Source organism: Lutjanus erythropterus, chromosome 21 (genome assembly GCF_056507025.1).
Source record: "Lutjanus erythropterus isolate fLutEry1 chromosome 21, fLutEry1.hap2, whole genome shotgun sequence".
In the NCBI taxonomy this organism is placed as follows: domain Eukaryota; kingdom Metazoa; phylum Chordata; class Actinopteri; order Lutjaniformes; family Lutjanidae; genus Lutjanus; species Lutjanus erythropterus.
In genome coordinates this window covers 13,655,722-13,679,040 of record NC_139337.1, presented here as the reverse complement: position 1 = coordinate 13,679,040, position 23,319 = coordinate 13,655,722, and the positions used below count along the sequence as shown (strand labels likewise).

The following is a 23,319-nucleotide window of genomic DNA, read 5'->3' as shown; positions in this document are numbered from 1 at the left end:
TTCTGACCATAGCAGCTGAATGATACTGTGTCACGTTATTGTGTCTCAAATGATGATACATCTTTCATATTAAATTCATAATGAGACTGAAAAAAAGGTTTAGGTACAGGGTTTCTGCAGGTACTTAAAGTCTTTTTGGCCTTAATACTTCTTAAAACGTCTTAAATACGGTTTTGACAGGTTTTAAAAGTTGATTGGATAATAAAATTAATGATACTTTTGTATCACAGTTAATGTGTTTTGGGGAAAATTGTATTGATGAAACTGTATGGACATCAAAGAGGTCTTAAATTGCATTCATTATGGTCTTAAAAAATCATAAATTCAACTTCTCCAAGCTTGCAGCAACTCTGTACATAAAATACTTTTGAAATCTCTTCAAACAATTAGAATTTTAGCAAAACTCACCATAAAAAGCAGGGCGTGTCCTGTGACTGTTGTTATCTTCAGCAGTCTTTCGAGATGTTTTCCAGTGTCATCCAGAATAATGTGTAGACAATATATAGTGAGTCAGGCAATTGACAGCCTCTTAGGAGGTAGTTACTGTAAAATACCTGTAATCTCCATTAAAATGAATCGGCCATGTTTTCCACTTGAAGGTAACAGCATGAGCATCTGTAAATAGCACTCTACTATTCTCAGTTCAGCTGCTGCACTCGGCTCTGAAATGAATAGCTTTGTGAAGTTAAAATATTATATTTCTATTGTTTTAAATGATACTCCAGTTACTTAGCTTTGTACTTTCATGACATTGGGGTGGTGGGGGTGGGGGCCTCAAAAGAAATTATTTAAATATAATGGTGAAAATCAAAGCAGCAGCATCTGGTCTTTTATCCTGCAGTTTAAGTCAGTGGTTTTCAAACTGCGGTCTGGGGACCAACAGAGGTCTTTGAGTGGGTTGTGGGGGGCAGCGAAAAGATGAATAGAATACTTTAACTATTATCACATTTTTTTGTTAGTTGGAACAGTAATGGAAGAAATAGGGTTAGACACTGTTATTGATTGATTTACTATGAAGACTTTATCTAAAAATCCAGGGTGCAAAATGAAATTTTTTTGTCCACTGGGTAAATGGCTAGGGAACGTTCAGATTTTAGCAGCCACTCAATAGATTACCCATTGTTTTTTTGGCCTGTGAATGAAGCAAATCTACAAACCATTTGCATATTTTACCAGCCTTTTGGCTGGTGTTAATTATGTGCCCTGGTCAAATGTAAATATAATTTTTAAATATTACTCAGGGGAATTCTTAAGACAAAATTCTCTCAAATTAGGGGTCTGTGGTCTGATTTGCATCTCTTGCAGGGGTCCTTGATATGAAAATGTTTGGGAACCCCTGGTACATCTCAAGCCCCGAAAACCCTGGGTCCTACACTTGATTGCGTCTTGTACACCCTTCATACCAGATAAAAACCACAAACTGAGGGTTATTTTCTCAGATTTTAGAATTCTCCACCAGAGTCGCTGACATTATACAGCTGTTTTTCAGCCTGTATCGTGCACCTGATGATGAGTAAACTGGAAATCAGTAGATTGTCTCTTTAAATCTGTGATAAAATTGTGACACTTAAATAGACTGGATTATATTTTAAGGCACTCATCATATTTTGTCTACCAAACACACCAGATGTTGCATCAAATACATGGCAGGTACAGCCTGAAACTGGTCATTCAAACCTTTTTAGGTGAAGATTTACTGTATGGGATTGGTTTATTCAATACATTCAATATTTTCTAATTATTTCTTAGCTGTACCTCACTGGATAGGTGAACAACTTCATTTTGTGTTATTAACATTTCCAACTTTTTACAGACGTGCTTTTAAAGTCTGACTCAGAAACCTATAGAGGGCTGTGGTAAGGAAAAAGTTCTGACATCATGCTTTTAACTCTGTTAGATCTTCAAAGTCACCTGAAGCCCCTTTGAATAAAAAGATAGGCTGAAAGAAAGAGCACAAACATGTGAATTAACCTAAGACACATCAAAGTGTGTCAGATTAACCCCCACCATACACCACATGATTCACTTTTCCTTATGAGAGAAACACTTTATACTTTATAAATGCGACGAAACCCCCTGACAGAGCTGCTAATTCAGGAAAAAACTGGATGTCCCCTGTCTAAAACCACATCACAAGGTGTTTGATTGCAAAGAGTCTTTTTATTTTTCCTTGTGTTCAAGTACGGTCCTCTCTCAGCAGGGTCATCTAAGAAGCATGGACACACAATTACACACAACTCGCACCAGAGCCTGAGCATCTTCAGGTGGGATTTCTCTTTTGTCTCGATTGGGGGTGGGGTGGGAGGTGGGGTGGGTGGTTGGGGGGGCCTGATCAGCAGCTTCCACGTTTAGGTCAAGTGAACAAGAGTCCTGTTGTACACCACATAGTCATTTTTTCTCTGCGAACATTTGTTGCATTTAGTGACACTGACATCTGCACATAAAAATTATATATATATATTTATATTTATATTCATATATTCATAGATTTGTCATTCTATATCAACAATTCATTCTAGTGATTTTTACCTTGGTTTTTCATGTTGTAAAACTGGACAAACTGTCGGTAGGAATGCCTTGTTTGGACACTGATTTATACAGGAACGCACACGCACATACACGCAACAGAGGCATACACACACTACTACACACATGCATGCATAGATACGCTCGCTCAAGTTTACGTGTACACACACAGGCCACGCATTCTGTCACATACATGCACACGTACACAAACGCTCGCGCACACACACGCACACACACACACGTATCCACACACACACACACACACACGCACGCTCACACATGCTCAGCCAACACAGAGAGGCAGGTCTGTACATCTATGGGAGGGAGATGTTACTCATGATCCCCAGCAATAAGTACGGCTTCACCTGATCAAAACACAAGAAAATCAAAGTTACAAACAGCAGAGGGAGTCATCCAGTCATTGTCTGTAAACTTTGACAGAATGTCCCTTTAAAGTCCTTTAGGACTGGCCCGCGAGGTGTCAAAGTTTGGCACAATGTCACGTTTCTCTCTTTATCTCTACTGTACACTGAGATGTACAATATTCACGGTGGCTCTTGTTGGACGGACCAGTTTGTTTCTATGCACAAGTGATGATGAGAAACCACTGAAAGTTGACATGGTCAAACATATCAGCTCCCCAAAAGGAAAAGACGACCCTTTCCAAAGACAGAGAGTGTGCTTTAAACATACACATAGATTCTTTAGGCAGTGAAAAAGCACTTTCGTTGACAGGGACTCTGGAGTCGATGCTGTGCTGCCAATCCTTGAACTGCTCTTGACGTTTGAGCATGTCCACGATGAAATTCACTTGACTGAGAGAGAAAAACACAAATACTGCAGGGGGATTCCTCTCTGGCTAGGAAAAGGGCAAAAACAAAGGTGTCCACTGACATCCATCCTGACGATGTCTGTCGTGTTCGTGTTACACGTATTTTTGTTGCTTTTGTTGTTTCAGTCAGTAGTCAGTCATGGAAAAAAATTATAATTTCATAAGTGGCCCCATCAAAAACATGTGTAATATACACACTATATCACCTTTAAACTGTACATGGAAAATAAAAATGCTTTTTTGAAAGTGAAAATTTAGAAAAGTACAAATAAAAAAAGATGTAAAAGAATGAAGACAAAGTCTATTGAAGATGACATTCCTTGAAAAGAAAAAAAACAACAGCAGCCTCTGTAGGCAGCAAGGCCATCGCAACAAAAAAGGGAGGATAAAAGCAGTGCTACGTTTGTCACTTGGGTGAAATGGTAAACATCCACTTCTTGCTTTGTGCCTGATGTGCTTTCATCTTTTTCTGTGCTTTTATTCCTCCTGACCTCCTCAAGGACCCTCGTGCCATCTTTGTCTCCCCTCTCTTCCTCTCGCTGTCTCCGACAAAAGGTCAGGCCACTTCCTGCTCCTACAGAGTAAGAGCTCACCCTCATCCGCTGCCCATTATTTCTTGATCCCATCTCTCCCCTCTTCTCCAGGCCTCTGCGTACGCTCTCCACCTGCTCATTTTCTCCTCTCCTCTTCTTTCTATATTCCCCTGCCCACTCCTCTCTCACCCTTTCAAACACACTTCTCCATATCTACTCCCACCTTATCCACTCACCGGTGCAATGGAGCTGACTTTGAAGAAATAAAGCGGTCTGAAAAAAAAAGGAAAATGTCGGCATGCACATGCACAGTCTCTCTTTGTCACTCGACCTGACTTCACTTTGTAACCCTATCTAGCTCCGTCTTCACCCTTATTTTAGAGAACACAAATTTCCTGCCACTGGCTACAAGTTCCCATTTCTCTTGCGTTAATCTGCTTTTGATCGCTTGCAAAAATAATCCCTTTCACACACGCACACACAGACTCTCTCTTGCCCCCCCATCATCATAGTCTGACTAGACCCAGGAGTCAGGCGAGGCCGGGTAGTGGCTGGTCTCGTAGTTCAGTTCGCTGTATGGCCGAGAGGCCGAGTAGAAGTCTACGTAGTTGCCGGTGGATTTGAGGCCCAGATGCATGCGCAGGTCTTCCCGTGGGTCTCTGGGTGGTCCGGTGGAGCTTGGAGGCTGCTGGGGTTGGGCCTGAGGCTGGGCCTGCGCTTGGACCTGCGGCTGTGGCTGGGATGGGGGAGGCGGAGGAGGTCCCTGGTCCTCGTAGTAGACCTCGTCAAAGCTCCGGCTCTGGCTGTGAGGCGGAGGCTGTGGCGGCTGAGGCTGGGGGAAGGAAGGAGGGGGAGGGTAGGGGTCGTAGTCTTTTAGCACGGCTGCTGACGGGCTGTCCTGCTGAGGCTGTGGGGGCACAACGCAGGGCTGGGCTGGAGCCTGGTGGGGGGAGCAGTGGAAGTGGAAGATGGGGGTGAAGTGCAGCGAGCAAGAATGGAGAGTCATGGAAATGTGGGTAGTGGGAGCGAAATGAAAGAAAAGGAGACAAAGGTGGAGAGATGGAGAGGAGGAGAAAGTGGCAGGTGGAGAGTGAGGACAGGGAGCAGAAGGGTTTGAAAGGCAGGCAATACGGGTGAAAAGGCTCAGACAGGAATCAATTGGGAGGGGACTCATGCTGTGAATTCTCTATTACATGCAGGTATTGAAGGGGGGAATTTACCTCTAACATTGTAACTCTCACAGGCAAGTTGTGTGTGTGTCTGCATGTAGATGTGTGTCTGACAATACAGCAATATGTGTAAAATCCCTTTCATATGCACATTTCAGTTATTTTGTGTAGTCTGAAGGGATAGTTTAAATTATTTGAAGAGGGGTTAATCAAGATACTATGAAGAGTCAGTGTACTGGTTACAGTAGATGGCGGTTGACACGCCCTGAGTTTGAAGAAGCAGAGAGGAATACCAGCATGGAAGCTAAGCTGTGGACAGGGTGAGCAGCCAAAGGTGGTTAAGTTACTTAAAAAGGTCTACTTCAGAAAAATCTATTTCAATTTTTAGTGTATGCTACATTTAGAATAGTTTCACCACTTTACTTTGCCATCAGACAGCCTTTTAAGATAGGACACTAAGCCAAATATAACTCTCTTCAAACCAACCAAACCTCATAGGTGAAATCAGTGATATCTTGCAGAACACAGGAGTTGCTGCTCTACTGCTGTCTTAATTGTTAAGTTTGTTAGCTTGTTATTGTGTGACATCTGTGTTTTAAAAGGATCGTTTGGATTCACCAAAGTCACACAATAACACAACATTAACAGAAATGAAAACAGATTGAGGCAGTGGTAAACTAGCAAGTCCTGTATTCTGGAGGTAAAACTAATGATTTTACCTATGGAGTTTGGTTGCTTTGTAAAGAGCAATATTTGGCTTATATGATGGCTGTTTCTTATCAGAAAAGGCTGCCTGATGGCAACGTAAAGCATAGAAAATATTTCAAATATAGTGTACACTTAAACTGATACTGATTGACTGCACATCTTCCATTCTGGTACTCCTCTGCTTCTCTTATCCCCAACACCACATAACATAATCTGACCAAAGTTTGTATACAGACAAACAAATTTATACATTAAGTATTTAACACAGATGATCAAGAAGCCACATTTTCAGTTAGAATGATCCTAATCAAAGGCTATGATGCTTTCTGTTGATCCTCCCTCTTCAACAGCAGAGTCATGAAACAGAAGCAAATAATTAGTGCAATCAACCGAGGTAATGACTTTAATCGTCAGTCAGGTGTGGTTTCAGGTTGCAGTGGTTGCCTGAGCTGAGGGCGTGTCTCTGTTGCACACTGCCAGTGCATCTCTTATCACAGTAAGACACCTTTTGTGTGTGCGCATGTGTGTGTGCCTCTTCCATCAGGCTGCTATCTCTCCTAATAACCACCTTGTCATGACAGCATATGCCAATTTATGGGAGCCCTGACGACACGCATGCACTGCTAAAACCTGCTGTGCTGGTGTGTGACTGTGTGTGCATATAGAAAAGTGTGTAGTACATTTATAGAGCACCATAAACTCACCTGGTTTTGCTTGATATCATCGCTGGCAGTCAGGTAAGAGTTTCGGAACAACGTAGATGTCCCGCAGGATACTTGAACTGGATGGACAGAAGATAGAAAAGGAAAAGTCAACACTTAAATGGGAATGAATTAGAAAGATAACTAGTATCCCTATGACTGCTATTAATAATAATTCAAAGACCAATAAAACAGTGGGAAACTCCACAAATATCAGCTCATTAGAGTCCAAATCTTCAGGCAGTTTGTCTAAAAGTTTGGCAATTAGTCTGTCCCTCATGGGAACATGGTGAGAGAAAGATAAAAAATGAAGAGGATGAAAGAATAGAAAAGAGAAACAGACAATAGAAGAGATAGAAAGATATAGGACAGAAAGACAGAGAAGAATCAAAATGTGTGACTAAGAAAAAAAATGTGCAAGGTAAATAAAAACAGACAAGAGGAGAGGGTGAGAGGAGAACTAGAATGAAAATAAAAGAGACAGAAAGATAAAGAGGGGGATAAAACAGAATCCTTTAATTTTTTTCCATCACTTCATCACACACACACATGCGCACCTGCCATGCCGTCTTTTCGGGATGTGTGCTCTCCTTTGTTGCTATGGAAACCAGCGTTGGTTGCCGTGGAATCGTAGTCCATCTTGCGTTCCTTTAGACTCATCATCTCTCTGGGGGAGGCTGGAGCGCTCGCTACACGCACACACACGCGCGCGTGCACACACACACACACACGCACACACAAAATAATGAGCAATAAACCCAGAACAGCATGTGCCTTCACACTCTGTGTGCTTATATTTGCGTGTGTGTATGTGTGTCTTGGTCTTTCAAGGTGCACAGTCATTATTCATCATTTAGCTTGTCAGCATAAAGGGTCACCTCCAGCATGTTGAAGGGCTTCTAGGAATTCTCACACACACACATACACACACACACACACACACACACACACACACACAGCAGTTTTTGGATACATTATTTGAATATCAAATTTCACATCTGGTACATGATGTGATGTATGACCATAAATAATTGTAATTCTTTGTTTGACAAACGCTGCCCACCATCGCTATCGTTATGCTTACTGTATCTAGCTAGCTATACGGGTTAATTACAGATTAATTGAGTTGGGTACCAAAATGGAAAATTTCACACTAGGCCTGGATAGCTGAAAAGTGTCTTCCTCCAGCTCCTTTAGGTGTTGAGGCAGATTGGAGTAGAGATGCTGCTCCTAAACGTCCTAAATGTCCGAGACGCCGTCTGATCGCCGTCCAACTTAAAAAAAAACACAACTGCACTCATTTTGCCACGCTGTTTCTGTTGTCAGGCTGTTTATGAGCCGGGACGTATTTGTTATGCACATTCATAGTGGTTTGCATTTAATGAATATAAGTGAAATGAAGTACTTTCTGATTGTTATTGATTACGTCTTTCACTGACATGTATTGCAATTGTTTTATTGCCCAGCCTATTTTGTGCCACAGAAACACATTTATACCACAAAGACAGTCTGCAAGTATGTGGCAGCATATTGTCTAAAAGGCAACAAGACAAACACAGTGGAAGTACAATAAAAAGCCAATAGCAGATAGAGCAAAAAGTTAATTTTGGAGCTTGTTTAAAACTGCTGCGAGATGTGTCCTGGGCTTATTGCTGGTTTATTGTTTATTGTGTCAGTAAATACACTTGTGATGAGTAGTGTTGTGGCAAAAATCTGCTTTTGAAAGATTATGAATTGATGCAGAAAAGTCAATAATCAGAAATTAATAAATAACAGTAAAACCGGGCTGTATATTCCTTACAGTTGAATAAATTGGGTGGTGAAATGTAATGGATCTAAATGTGTGTCTTGCTTATGTTCTAAAATATGTTACTTCTTGAGTTTTGGTGAGGATGGTTGAGCATGAGCAACTTGCAGATAGATACAATATGACTGGCACTCCCTGGATTAAAAGCTAGCGTATGAAAGCATTTTGGCCTCTATTAAGCTAAAAGGAAAAGGGACCTGGAGCCACACTGTGTGCAAATTGTGTTTAACTAGACGAATTATGGATATTCACAAATTTGCTGTGTTTTAAAAGTAGCAAGCAGTCACAAAGTGATAAAAATATTATTTATAGATTTTAAAAAAATGATGCAGCAGGATGCATCAATTGAATTGAATTGTGAGCTGCCAAGAGGTTCCCACCCTTAATGACTGGCCCCATATTTTAGTGTTTTTAATGAATACACTATTAACTTTACAGGGCAGCTGAGCTTGATGGCTGATTTCCTCTCTAACACCATCCTATTGGAATTTCAAATCTGTTGTATGACTTCAAACCTCACAATTTTTCTATTTCTGTCACTTTCTCAAGCTTTGAGAGCAGATCTGTTTTTCACACATGAATGCATCACCACACACATGCCTGTGTGCGGCCATACATAGACACACATGCAAAGACAAGGACCGATTCAGCACATACACCCAGCATGTCATAATGTAATCCCCTTATAGCATATTTAAAGTGCTTACTCAGTCCCTGTTATCTTGACACATTGAATTGCCAGAATCCTGCCTACCTGTGTATCAGCCCCTTATACACACACACACACACACACACACACACACACACACACGCACACACACACGCACACACACACGCACACACACACACACGTAAATACACATTTATGTATAGTACATATAATCTACACCCTTGGACGTGAGGGACGTTCTAAAAATAAGCTGTTTGGACCTGTTGAACCCAATAATGCCAACTAGTGCATTATTGTAGACATCAGTGTAGATTCATCTGTTAAATAAAAATAATTTAAAGGGATAATCTGCTGCAACATTTTCCTAAAACTAACAACGTATAAACTCACACAAACATAATCCCGCATGACCAACTAGAAATGTCTGTATCTGCAGAGACCCCGCCCTCTGCCTGTATGTCTTCATTTTCCTCATTATTTTGCTTGGGCCATTTTACCAACCCAAACATTAGTATTTGACTTATTGGTATCTGACATGTTGGTATTTGGGAATGGGACTCAACAATCAACTATCTACCTGGTCTGTTTACAAACAGCTCGAACAAATCCTATACTGATTCTACCTTTAGGTAGGTAAGAGAAAGAAAGACCCCGCTATCCCCTCAAGAATGCAGTCACGTTTTTACTGCAATCAAATCGGATCTCCAGCTGAGACAACCTTGCTGGAGGTTTAGTCCAGTCAGATTGCAGCTCATTTGTAAACAGCTTCTCAGAGCCAGTCAAGGAGTGTGCTATTTCACCTAGTTCCAAGTCGGTGCTATCTGCATTAACCTTTTAATGGTTGGAACAAACTCAACTACTTTTTGGGAGTAGTTGATGACTACTAAATTGCAGTGGTCATGAATGCCTTAAGACACGGTAAATGCAGAGCACCACTTTCACTTGCACAATCAGAAATAACAGCGGGGCAACAGACTTGCAAATATGCCTCGCTAAATAGAATAAAGGCATTTTAAGTGATTTCCAGAGTGCCTAGAAATCTCATTTTATCTAACTCACTACTAAATTACGACTTTTCTTGATCCAGCTCTTTGATATCTGACATTAAAAGCAAAGACACATGATTGTCTGGTTATCTTGGCACACTGAATTGCCAGGATCCTGTCTTCCTGTTTATCAGCCCCATCTTAGCTAAACATTCCTGTAACTACCCAACATCTACAGTTTTTCTCTTTGAACCTGATGAACCCAACTGTGAGAACTGCAGATGACTGTAGGACTGTAGATACTGCAGAGAAACACATGTGCATCAATACTCAATGTGTGTGTGTGTGTGTGTGTGTGTGACTGCCCAACACACACATACACATGGTTAATGGAGAGCATCACTCTCAGTTGTGCAAGCAGAAACATTTCCAGCAAAAAAGAGATGTAAGGCTCGCCAAGAACCAGTATAAAAAAGCCTTTGTTCTCTTTAGCGGTTCTCCTACAGTACACCCTGATAATAACAGCGGGGCAAAACACTTGCAAATACAACCAGCCAAATAGAATAAAGGCTTTTAAGTGATTTCTGGAGTGCCTTGGACTCTCATTTTATGTATTTGAATACTAAAGGAGTACATTTTTTTCATCCAATTCATCAATATTTGACATTAAAAGCAAAAGCATGTACACATGATTAGCTACTATTTGGTTCTGGTGAAAGAAATTACAAACATTTATTAAAACAAGAGAAACAGGGGGAGACAGGAGCTACAGGCTTTTATAATGTTTTGACACTTTTGATATTTAATTCTCTGCAGTGTATTCCATTAAGGTAGGTGCTCAAATCTGTCACAGACACCCCCAGAGACAGCGCCATCACTATTGGTTACGGTTACCGTGGGGACCTGACTTGCAACTGCTGGATATGAGAGCCTAGGAGACTGGCTCTATCAGCACCAAACACAGCAGGACCCTGTGGGGGCCGTGATGGATGCAAAGGTCTCTCTCTCTCTCTTTGTATCTCTCCCTGTCTCCTCGCCGTCCTCGCAACCTCCCCTACTCCTCTCTATCTCTTTCACTCCTCCTGTCCCCGTGTGCCTGCACGCCATCATTACTCCTCCTGCTTTGATACATCTCTAAGGGGCCGGATTGCAGTCTGGAGCATATGCAGAGAGGAGATACAGATTCATGTGTGTGTCTGTGAGAGTGTGTGTGCGCATTGAGGCAGCCTGTAAAGAGTGAGAGATCAGAGGGAGAGGTGAGAAGAAAGTAGGATTACCGAAAAAAGAGGGGAAGGAGGAGAGGGATGAAACGGGTGAACAAGAAGGGGCAGATGACCACAAGGTGAGGAGTGTGGAGAGGGGAGGAGCGGGAGAGAAGATGGGAGTCATTTCTAGCACTTCACCCCACCTCTTCCTCCACTGTATCACTGACATACACAAATTCCTCAACGCACAATCATCTCAAAACTCCTTATTTTCAATGTCGCTGGCCAAAGTCAAATCTTCATCCTTCACTTGCTCCTCACTGCATTAACCATCCCTCAATCCCTAATTCTTCTTGCCTCCTTGCTTTTTCTCTTTATCTCCCTCTCTGTTTATCTCACTCCCCTCTTTCTCTGTCTCCTCTCTCCCTCAAATACAGACACACACACACAAACACACAGTTTCTCTCCCACCCTCACCCCCTCTGTCTCTCTGTTAGCTGGGTCCTTGAAGACCTCTCTAAGCCGGGAGGAAGGAAAAGTACTTTTCTGCCTCATCAGCTTGCTAAGCCCGGTGTGGAGAAAGCACAGCTAAAGGCTCTCCTACTACTGATGCTAACAGCTAATGCTAATGCGCCCTTTGCTAAGCATGAAGGCCAATGGGCTCAAGCTAAAGGCTAACGATAATCATACTTTACAGCATGAAAGCCTGTGGGTGGCGGGCACTGACGCTAACAGCTATTTAGCCCCCGATGTAAAGACTGATCGACTGGTAAGTGTTGATGCCACTGGCTGATGAATTATCGCTCATTAGAATCTACGTGTATCTTGTTGTACCCTCCGGTTGCAGTCATGTCACACATCCACATGCACATATGTACATTCTGAGCTAATTGCATTCTTGCACCTTTTGCCAGAATAAATTCATTCCTGAATACGGGGCAAGGAAGATTTTTTTTCACAAATGGAAAATGAGAACAAAAAAATATAACTGAACCAAATCTAGAATGAAATAAACATACATTTTATTCCGTGTAATAATGCTGCCCTTAATCATTAAATCAATTAAAGGAATAATTCGACAATTAGTTGAGAGGGATACCATTCTATTTTCTGTGCAGGAACTTACATATGAAGCTAGAGTCCCAAATATTGTGTATTGTGTACTTACATTATCCTAGATATTTGGGATAACTCAACAAATTATAAACTTCATATAATTTTGACGTGGAAATTTTAATTTTATTTTTATTATATCTATAATGAAATGCATCATGGTGACAATGGAGTAAAGTATTAATTGAGGTGTGAATAGGCAGCTTTTTTTTTTCTAGCCGTTTCCCCTGCTTCCAGTCTTCATACTACTCAAAGCTAATCACCTGTTGGCTGTGGTATCAATAACTCTCAACACGAAAACACAAAAGAGTATTTCCAAAACATCTGATCTATTCCTTTAATACCTATCATGCCCCCAAATAAACCCTTTACCTTGCTCCTTAAGCTATTTGTTTGCTTTAAAGGAGCAGTATTTAGGATCTAGTGGCATCTAGCAGTGAGCTTGTCATATGCCAATAAATGCCAATAAATGTTATAAGCTTTAAACTTCATATTGTTTAACCTTCCAACTTCAAATTCTAAATCCTATCAATAACAACAACAAGGCCTCAAAATCCTAAAGCAGGCAGATGATTGGCTGTACTATAGAAACTGCCCTTCACCACTTCTGTCTCATCAGCTCCTGCCTCATTTCCACTTAATTTCTCAGGTGATGACAGCCCACTATGTCTCTGCCCCCGTTTAACTAAGTTTTGCACCTGAACCTCTCAAGACCCCAGTGATCTCGCTGAGCCAGATGTCTGGCCATGTGAGATTACACCAGTCTAAATTTAGACTAAATTTAATCTTAACTCTAAATTAAAAAGTCTTATTTAGCAAGGGACTCTCGCTTTGCAAAACTGTCCTTAACTGGAAGGTTTTAACGGAAACTGGTTGTTAAAATAATGTAGGTACAAGGAAGAAAACACACACATGCACATACTATCATACACCTCTCTGTGTTGTAAGTGTCATGTGTTCCTCACCAGAGCGGTTATTTGGGGACGTCCTGACGGGGGAGACGGAGGGAGTTCGTGAGGAGGAGTAGGGCCTCTGTCTGTCTCTCTCTATCGTTGAGGCAGAGCCCACAAAGTGATACTGGGAGTAACCATCCTGCAAGACAAACACACAAAAACAAAGAAGAAACTGGTTACAGTTTGTTATGAGTAACTGCACAAACACAAAATCCAATATGCAGTTGGTGAAGAGGTTTTCTTTTATTATTATTTACCATTATACAAAGATGTGTACAAAAGAGGTCTACAGCCACTTCCCCTTTAAATATTAATAACAAATAGGAGTATCTGTGACGTGTATTTTTATGAGAACTATAACATATTATATTTGATAAGAATTACTTGTTTTTGTACATTTTAATCAAACTACTGTAATAACATTTTAGCTTAATTAATGATCAATCTCCCTATTTGGTTAGATAAACATTTCTAATAGTCACAGTTATATTTAGAAATATTTATTTTTTACAATACACTCAACAAAAATATAAACATTACACTTTTGTTTTTTCTCAGATTTTTCAGAGGTTGAAGTCAAAAATATGACTTCTGTGACCACAAAACGTTTATTTCTTTTAAATCTGTTGAAATCCATGTAAGTGAGCACTTCTTTTTTGCCAAGATCCAGATGTGTCTTGGACCGGTCACAATAAAAGTGCAGTTTTAGCTTGAAAAAAGGTGTTTCTTAGGTTCTGAATTACAGCTATTTCACGTAGGGCTAAAGACACTGGTTTTCTTTCCAGGGAGGAGTCCTACTCTGCCTCTGATTGTCAGGTCATTTAATCAGCATCTCTATATGCAGCACCTGTTGGATGGATTATCTTGGCAAAAAAGTGCTCACAACAATCTTAATGGAATTGTGAGAGAAATTTGAGAGAAATAAACCTGTTGTGTGCACAGGTTGTGTGAAGTTTCAGATCTTTTATTTCAATTCATGCCAAAGGGAGCAAAAACAAAAGTGTTGTGTTTATATTTTTGATGAGAGTACTTATGCAAAATCATTCACCAATCTTCTACTTCGAAACACTCAGCTGAGCAGATTTGTAATTTCCAATGGATGAAAATATATATAAAATGCATTTTAAGCGATCTTCATGATGGAGGCAGTTTGGTTAGTGTGCAGTAGGAAGAGGCACTTCAACAATGGTTGAAACACTGATTCAGTAATGAGGAGTAACAGAACAACAGAATTTCTAGAGGTTTGGAGATAACACCCTCCATATACCCATTTTGCAGCACTTCCTCCTTGAAAAGCATAGAAGAACTCTTTAAGGGCACAGTTTTGGGCACAATTGTTGTGTCTTACTATGACACACACGTTGAAGACACCCAATTTTGTATATAGGAAATGATGAACAAAATGTTTGGAGTTCAAAGCACCAATTTCCAGCATATCAGAAAGGATCAGTGAAATGTTCAAGGGCAAAAAGTACATCTTTGCTGTCTTTGGTTGTGTGTCACAAAAAGCAGTTGCGTGTAAATTTCTGCATATTTGACATGTTTTTTTTAAAAAAAATTAAACATTGATTTGGGAAACCGAATTCCAATATTGGATTTCTTGAGTCAAAAATTTATTCTGGACGCCGACAAACACACAACACCCACACATGCACATACAAGCATCTACACACCACAAATTAACACAATTGCGCCAAGCCTAAGCTTAGTGAATACCCCACTGTCCTTGTAGAAAAAATTAATACAACTAACAACTGCACAAGCATAATTACTGCCAATCCAATGACTTTGTATCTGTATTAGTTTAGCAGTGATTGGAGCAAAGCCCTTTTCATAAAAATGGATTATGAGAGTCAACAACAATCACAGAGCTGGAACCAAATTCAATTTAGCATTAAGATAATTGGGTACCTCTGAGAGCAAAACACAAGCAGATGATAAAAGATAATGGAGACATGTTCCATCATAGCTTTAGTGTCTGTGGGCCTCGGCTCGGCTGGCTGGACCACGGCGACTGTGAATACACGGTGGGAGGTGAATCTCCCCAGTACAGTTAGGCCGGAGAAGAGGAGACGGACGAGAGACGGAGGAGATGAGGCAGAAAGAAAGGGAGGAGGGACAGACAGGGCAGGAGCTGGGAAAGACAAAAGATGACAGAAAGTAATGAGAGCGAGGAGGAGGAGGGAGGGAGACGGAGGGAGAGTAATGACAGGAGGGTAAAGATAGCAAGAGGAGGAGAGAGGTAATGAGAGGGAGGGGTGCAGATGGAGAGGGACAGAAAGAGATGGAAGTGGGCTGGAGTGAGCGCAGTCCCATGTCCTCCCCTGACTCCTATTTCCTGGCACAGCACTGAGGACTAATAGAAAGCTGGATCCTCTGACACGCGGCAGTTCAAAGGTAGCTCTCTTCCAGTCTTTCCATCCCTCCCTCATTTCCACTTTGTCTATTTATCCACCACTCCTTCAGTCGTCTCGCTCACCTTGTTTCATATTCTATTTCTCTGTTTCCCCCCCTGAACACATCTCATTATAAAACATGTAACCTCCTTATGGTCCACTGGACCACTGTGCAATTGGACATTGTCAAACTGTCATGCTGCTCAAAATGAACAAAGTCACTGAATATTGAATGATGAATGTATTTTGCAGAATGATGTCTGTGGTCTGCTGCTTATATATGTAGCTCACAAATGAGGTCCAAGAATGATCCACAGGGGTCCTTAAGGGCCTCCCCCAAGCCAAATGAGGGTTAGTTAAACTTTACCATAAATGAATTCCCAAGACTGATTATAATCAGAGCAGAGTACAGAAAAGAGAGTATAAAAATGTATTAAAATGGCTGTCATCAGCCATAAATTTCACACTTATTATCTGTCCACATAAATTAAATGAACTTTACACCTTAACGTACAGTTTCTTTTCTTTTTTCCCTCTAATTAGCTTTAAGTTTGGAAAAATTCTTATACTCAACACTTTCTGATAGCATTATATGCTGTATATTCTGTATCAGTTTGTTCAAGGGTTCCCTTTACATTTTTTAATTTCATATTTACATACTATACATACTCTTCTGTAGAAATAAATGGTTTTAAAATCCAGTTGTTACATTACATTGCCAAGAGATTGTGACTCTAGTTGTTGGAGATGTTGTACAATTTTACATAAAGTTTGCATCTAGCTTCAGCATCCAGCATCCAGTGTTACGTATGGTAATGAAAAGACAATGAACACAACCATAAAGCTTTGGTTTCCTAATGCCTGTTTACTTTTCTGACAATCGCTATTTGTGGTGTGATGTATATGCAATTTAAAGATATTGCTGTATTTTCTTTCAAACTCATTTGGTGGTAGATGTTTGGATTTGATTCAGTTATAAGACACTTGGGGCAGGGCTGTGTCACGTTACGAGTGTGTGCTCAGTCACATCATATATCATATCATATTTCTCGTCCTACTTTCAATAACATTGCGCTCTGGCCTGCACTCTCTCACACAGTGGTGAACATTTTGTTCCAAACAGCATGAAAAACACCTATTTATTTTTTAGAAATCCTCAATCTTATATCTTAGAAAACAGAATAGGACCAATAATCTGGGAAAAAATATTTTTCCATACTTATCCAGACCTAATAATGACAAAAATAAAATAAAATTAAATACTTTTTCATACTGAGTAGGAACTCTGTTGTTCCGGCTCTTTTATCATGTTTACAGTGTAAATCATTAAAGCCTGTGGTTCTCCATGATTCAGCCTGACGTACTTGGTGTCTTTGGAAACTTGTGGGAAATCTACCAGAATTTAGAATGAAGTTTTGTGGGTTTTAACAATGGCTGGCTGCACAGCATTAGTTTGCAATGTCTGGCCCACCAGCAAGTCAGTGAGGTCTAGCGGGTTCAATAAATATTAAATCAACATCAAAATTTCATATGGGACCAAATCAGACAGCAGCTAGCTTTTTTGCACCATTTTGCACCATTTCCAAGGACAAGTGCTTGCTCGGTGCGACTGTGTACTGTGAAACTTTACATTGTCAGCTAACATGTCAACACCTACAGACAACAGCTCCCTGTGGAGTATTTGATTCTCACCTATTCTCCGTGTTTAATTGTTTTTCTTCTTTTTCCAACCAGCTCCTCTTTCTTTCTCACACTCAGCCTCTAACTTGCTTTTCAGGCCCTACTGTAAAAATGAGACGAAAAAAAGAGGTTGCTAGGCAACCATTCTGCCTGTTGCTCTCACCATCACTGAAAGCTTAGTTGAAGGTCGTGGTAACTGCGAGGTAAAAAGCGATTACTGCCCCAACAAATGAGGTATATATATATATGTGAGTGTGAGTGTGAGTGTGTGTGTGTGTGTGTGTCTGGCGGCGCTCATGCCAGACAGCAATTATGGCAAAAATTGTAAAAGGTTACACATGATGAGTGGTGGGTCCCCTCTGGGCCTCGGTGACCACTGAACATTGTCATTTTTTCAGTCCTTCGATCCTTTTCTCTTTCTCTCTCTCAGTCATTTCACACTTAGATTTACAGTTACAAGCCTTTCACGCACACACGACGTATCTATCCTCAGAAATAATCTGTCTCTGACCTTTGCATTCTTTATTTTGGTTGCTTGTGATTCCGCAGATTTAGGGATTGACCTTTATTATAGTATTACATTTATTGTTAATGGCTCAGGATACTGTAGGAGTGTGCTTGTGCTGCAGCTCTTTCTCTCTCTTTCTCTAGTATTAGCCTCTATACTGAGACAGGCTATCTCAACACACCTCCATCTCTGCTCTCTGTCTCTCCCTGTCTCTCCCTGTCTGGTTCACATCAGAGGGAAACCAGGCAAAACACAGAGGCAGCTTCTGAGGCCTGAGGTCGCTTCGATGTCTACTGAAGTTTCTCATTTCCTTCGCACTCCCTTATTCTGTTTACCCTGCATGGCAGTGGGTGATGGGTAAAATTTTAGCTCCGTCTAGAAGAGGAGAATCGCATTGTTTTATTCTTGCTGATAAACCTAAACAAGCATTGGTCACATTTTTTGAAGGGGTGTGCATAAGACTGTTCTTACACTGTCATAACCATGTCATGACATCTATCATGAACATGAAGGAGTCTATGAATATTCATGATTGTTGTCATTAAGTGTCATTCAGTCAGCTGTCATTTTAATATAAAGCGAAGCACGAATGACATCTGTATACCAAGTCCAAAATGTACCACTTTACTTGAGGTCAAGGAAAATATTCACAACACACTTAATGATCGTCTCATGATGGCGAGTGTCAAACCTGACCACATATGACTGTATAATGTAACGTTAAACCATAAAGTTAAAGAAGTGAAATCTATCTGTAATATATTTACTGCAATAAATCATTCGTCACTCAATCAATGACCATAATATGCCATCAGAGGTCAAGGAGACATGCTAAGTTGAACAGAGATCTTAAACAATGTCAACTTTGTATTAAAAAAGACATAACTGACTGAATGACAATGACAACAGTCACAAACATTCGTAGAGACTCCTTCATGCTCATGACAGGTGTCTTGACATGGTTATGATGGTGTAATGACCGTCTTGCACACCCATGCACATCCATGCAAATTAAGTGTTACCCTAGCATTTGTAAATACTTAGAAGTATTGAGCACCTATTGAATACTGCTTGTTTCATTAAAAACTGATCATCATACTCAGTTTTACCAGCTTTGTCAGCAACAAATTCTGACATTTGTAGCACACACCTGGCACTTTCCTTTCAAATATATCCTTTTAATTTAGAGGGAACATCCTGAGCATTTCTGTGTGTGCAGTGATCCTGCAGAGGACTAGGCTGTGCAATCAGTGACTTCACACATACACATCACACACAAATTTTTTACGCACTCATATCACACAGACACACCCATATGCTGAATTAGACATCCCTGGGACATATTGTAAATCTGTCACACGTGTAACAAACACAGCACCTCTCTGACCCTCAAGCCCATCTGTCATACGTGTTTGTATCTGTTTTGGTGATTTGTGTATGTTTGTTATGTATGTGTGTGCCTATGATATGTGTGTGTGTGTGTGTGTGTGTGTGTGTGTGTGTGTGTGTGTGTGTGTGTGTGAGTGTGTGAGAGAGAGAGAGAGAGAGTGTCTGATTAAGTGCCCAAGCTAGATCATTTATCAAGAAATGAGGCACGGCAGCCCGACAGAAATTACGCACTGAACAGGGATATGACAAAGTGTAACAGTGTGAATACACAGTATGAAAATCAGTGTTAAGCTAGTGTGTGTGTGTGTGTGTGTGTGTGTGTGTGTGTGTGTGTGTGTGAGAGAGAGAGAGAGAGACTGCATATGCTTGTGTGAGTGCGAGAGAGAATTTGGTCCGTCTGGTCCTATTAAGAATAGGTTTATTTACAAAGTGACCACGTTTCAAGTCCTTCCTTTCTACAGAAATCCCCTGTCACACAGTACGGCACATTTGTTGTTTGCTTAAAAGATGACCTGTGGCTTCCCTCCCAGGAACTCTAGATGAAACACTGCACACACACACTCACAAAAACACACACTGAATGGGGACACATCTTGTCAAATAATCCAAATAAACTCGGGTAAAAGTAGAGTTTTACCACACTCTGGAGACTATTATACATGATTTATCCTCCAGTCAGAGCTAGTGTTGCTACAAACAGATTCTGGCTTTGGTTTATTAATGACTGCTGCACCACTGATCTTTCAAGTCATCTCAGATGCTATTTTCATACACACTTGCTGTTTATTTATGGGCCCTCAACTTTTCGTTTTAGTGCGTTCAGAAACTGCTGGGCAGCCCAGCCCCCTGTTCTGTTGCAATTCTCTTTTCTTTCTCCCGCGCTCTCGATGCTCCCATGGCACTGCTGTAGGAAGTGATTAACTCTTCTTACCGCAGTTTGACAAAAACACACATTTTCCAAAACACACACTGGCACGGAAACAAACACGCACGTGTACCCACGCCCATAAACTTCGACGCAGTTTCAAAACGCTCTCATTACTTCAAGACTTCAAAGCAAACAAGTCTTTGCCAGCACAGCTCAAACTGACTCATTACTGACCCAACACTTTTCTCCTCTTTCCAGAACTACACACACACACATACACAGCTCAGGCATTGCGTATTTTCAAACCACAAAAATTTCAAGAATTTACCTCACCTTCTTTCTACACTTCACTCCTGCTTTCTCCTCTTTTGCCACTCTCGCTTTCTTTCCCTCGCAAACATTTTGCCGAGACACCCGACTCCATTTCCGTCTAAATTGTATGCTAATCCGTGTTTGGATTGGAGGCTAACAGGATTTTTGCTGCACCTAACACCCATGACCTAATGCGTAACGCAGGGATACTAGCAGTAAAGTCACTTATTTCGAGCTCTGGACTTGGGCGATAAAGTCAAAGTTTGGATCCTCTAACGCAACAATTTCCACAGTTATAAAATTAGGCTGGTTTGTCACTAACCAGGCTGTGTTCATGCAATTCAGGCATTAAATAGTAAGCCTTTCAAAGTAATTTTTAGAGTGACCGTATATAGCATAAAGCAGCAGCTTAACCAACTTAACTGCTTATAAAGTGTCAAAAAAAGTGTGCATTAGATCATTTAACTTGTTTGTGCCGCATTTAATGAAGTTTGTCCTGATAACGGCAACATTTTAACTGCATTACAAGATCTCATCTTTCACTGCAGATGATATCAAGTTTCAATTTAAAGATGATGGATGAGGTATTCTGTTGTTGGTCCGGAGTGAAAAGGTCTTTTTTTTTCAGTCAATTGTTTACATCATATTGGATCAAATGAAACAGATGCAAAACTCATTCCAAAATGTGCAGCCATCAATCTTGGGCAAGTTGTTTCCTTCATTTAAAATCTGTTTTTATTAAATTCTAGTCTGGCAAAAAAAATGGCCCTTGAGGCACAGATGGGTATAAATAAATAATCCAAAAAAAATGAAGCAACCTTTGTCAGGCCAGGCTGCCGTGTAAAGCCAATGTCCTTCATGTCTGATCACTGGAGTGTTATGCCATCCAGTCGAGTGTAATGCTATCCAGTGGCAATGATTAGAGAAGTGTGAAGCAGATGAGGCTCCAAGGGGCCACATGGGGATACTTTTCAGTGTAATACTGGGGATGAGAGGATGACGAATGAAGAGACGGACACAGTCGTCAGGATGAGGCGAGGACATGCTGATGCCATGGGGCGGCCTGTCCTGATGTGACTGCAGCAACAGTCAGAAGTCTTGGACTCTGCCAGAGAGTCTGCACTGTAACATCATCATACAAGGAATCGCTGGGTTAGATGGAGTCGAATGCTTTTTGTTTGTGTCTCAAAACAGGTGAAACAAAATGCCATCTGGATGAGCAATTGAGTTCTACAGCATTAACACCAAGATATTTCTTAACATATGAGTCATACAACAGCTCGCTCTTGTCTGTTTCAGGATTTGTTGAGGTTTGACAGCATCTTTGAAAACTGAAGTTCAGGTACTTGAAATTCAAGTGGGAAATCCGAGTTTATCATCTGAGGAGAATAACACAAGATGAAATGACTTGTTGAAATGGATCTTGCAACAGCATGGAAATAATCTCTCTTGATGTTCTGCTGAATGTCTTTCAACAAAGCTTTCACATTAAAAGCTGAATATGGGACAATACTGAGTAATATAAATATCTGCCACCAAAACAGAATAAAAAACGTAACATAGCAGACCACTGCTACGAAGAATATCCTGATCATTGACTCAGGAGGAGCAGTAAAATCATTCTTAAACCAATAAAATCATTTTAAAGTTAACACAAGGAACGCTCATATTGTGCTGATTTTGGGGGCACATGTGGACAAAAGCAGGGGTGTTTCCACCATTATAAACACACAAAAAACATAAGACAACCATATTTTATATCCATTAAATGACACCATTTGTGATGCATTAACCAGGCGTGGCCACTGACATTGCATGCGCTCTGCAGAGAAGCACAGTGAGAAAGAGATTTGGTTTGAGTTGGTTTGAGTTGGTTGGTGCTGGTTGTCATTTGTTACCAGGTTAGTTTCAATCATTTTAATAGACTACATCATTAACAACAAGCCTCGTTCACACACGGTGCACCTGCTGTGGTGAAAACAGCATTGTGGGTGAAAAAAATCCCAATAAAACATACTGCTGATGAAGAAAGTCAACAGATAAGACACATACAGGGAGAGAGAAATGGGGGAAGCCGGCAGAGCAAGTCAGTGTACGCTTATAGTAATTATACCAGAAGTGTGTGAGTAAGGAAAAGAGAAGGGTAAGAAGGGAAAAGCAAGGTGAGAAGATTCAAGTAGTTTGTGACTTAACACTAAAATAAGGTGGAGAGGTAAAATTAAACTACTAGAAATAGGCTAATTATAAAACAATTGTAATGATGCTATTTAGAAAATCCTAGCACTCCAGGGAGCTTATTCTGTATCCATTTTTAGATACCCTCTTTATATTCAGGAGAAGAGATTGATACCAAACATCTAATCATGGCTTATCCATGCTAATAGACAGAGGAGTGATGATAATACGCTTTAAAGTCATAAGATATAGCTACACAGTGTTTCAAGCAGACTGAATAATGTGCAGCAGATGCAGATGATAGAACACTCAATACAACCATAAGAGACTTGAGACTTGACTTGGATTCCAGCTCATAGACTTGAGACTTGACCTGGACTTACAAAAAAATGACTTGCATGACTTATAATCATCTCTGTAACAAAGGTATCATTTGTCTCAGGACTTGCATTACAGACCATTAGATTACACAAGTGTTATACACAATGTTCACACAGGCATGCAGTTCAAATACATCATCAGCTTCATTCTTGTCTTTTCTCTTCACACGGAGATGAAAAGACACATTCACAGCCAAGGACACCTTCCTGGAATGTGTTACTTAATATTTCCAAATATCTCAGTGGAACTTGTCGATTATGCTCGCAAAGTTTGAGTGCGCTGAATGGAAGATAACCTTGGTGGCAGATATTCAGCAACACTCATTACTGACAAGTGAAAGGAGCAGAACATCTGTCATTACTTTTAATCAAGTTGCAAGTATGTGCAGGTATTTGTCATTTGAAGAG

General features: G+C 40.6%; 1 protein-coding gene across 3 annotated transcripts in view; it reads right to left on the bottom strand.

Moving 5' to 3' along the window:
• Positions 1–3,733: 3,733 nt before the first annotated feature.
• Positions 3,734–23,319, bottom strand: part of ctnnd2a (catenin (cadherin-associated protein), delta 2a) — a 328,733-nt gene continuing 309,147 nt past the window's right edge. For 2 of the 3 annotated variants that reach the window (XM_084746983.1, XM_084746985.1), the window contains 4 exons: positions 13,216–13,342; positions 7,027–7,158; positions 6,473–6,549; positions 3,734–4,831 (listed from right to left, as the gene is read on the bottom strand). In XM_084746983.1, the coding sequence (XP_084603109.1) occupies positions 4,409–4,831; positions 6,473–6,549; positions 7,027–7,158; positions 13,216–13,342 (759 nt within the window). In that variant the 3' untranslated portion in view covers positions 3,734–4,408. The remainder of the gene's footprint in view (positions 4,832–6,472; positions 6,550–7,026; positions 7,159–13,215; positions 13,343–23,319) is intronic. The other variant, XM_084746984.1, reaches the window with a different exon arrangement.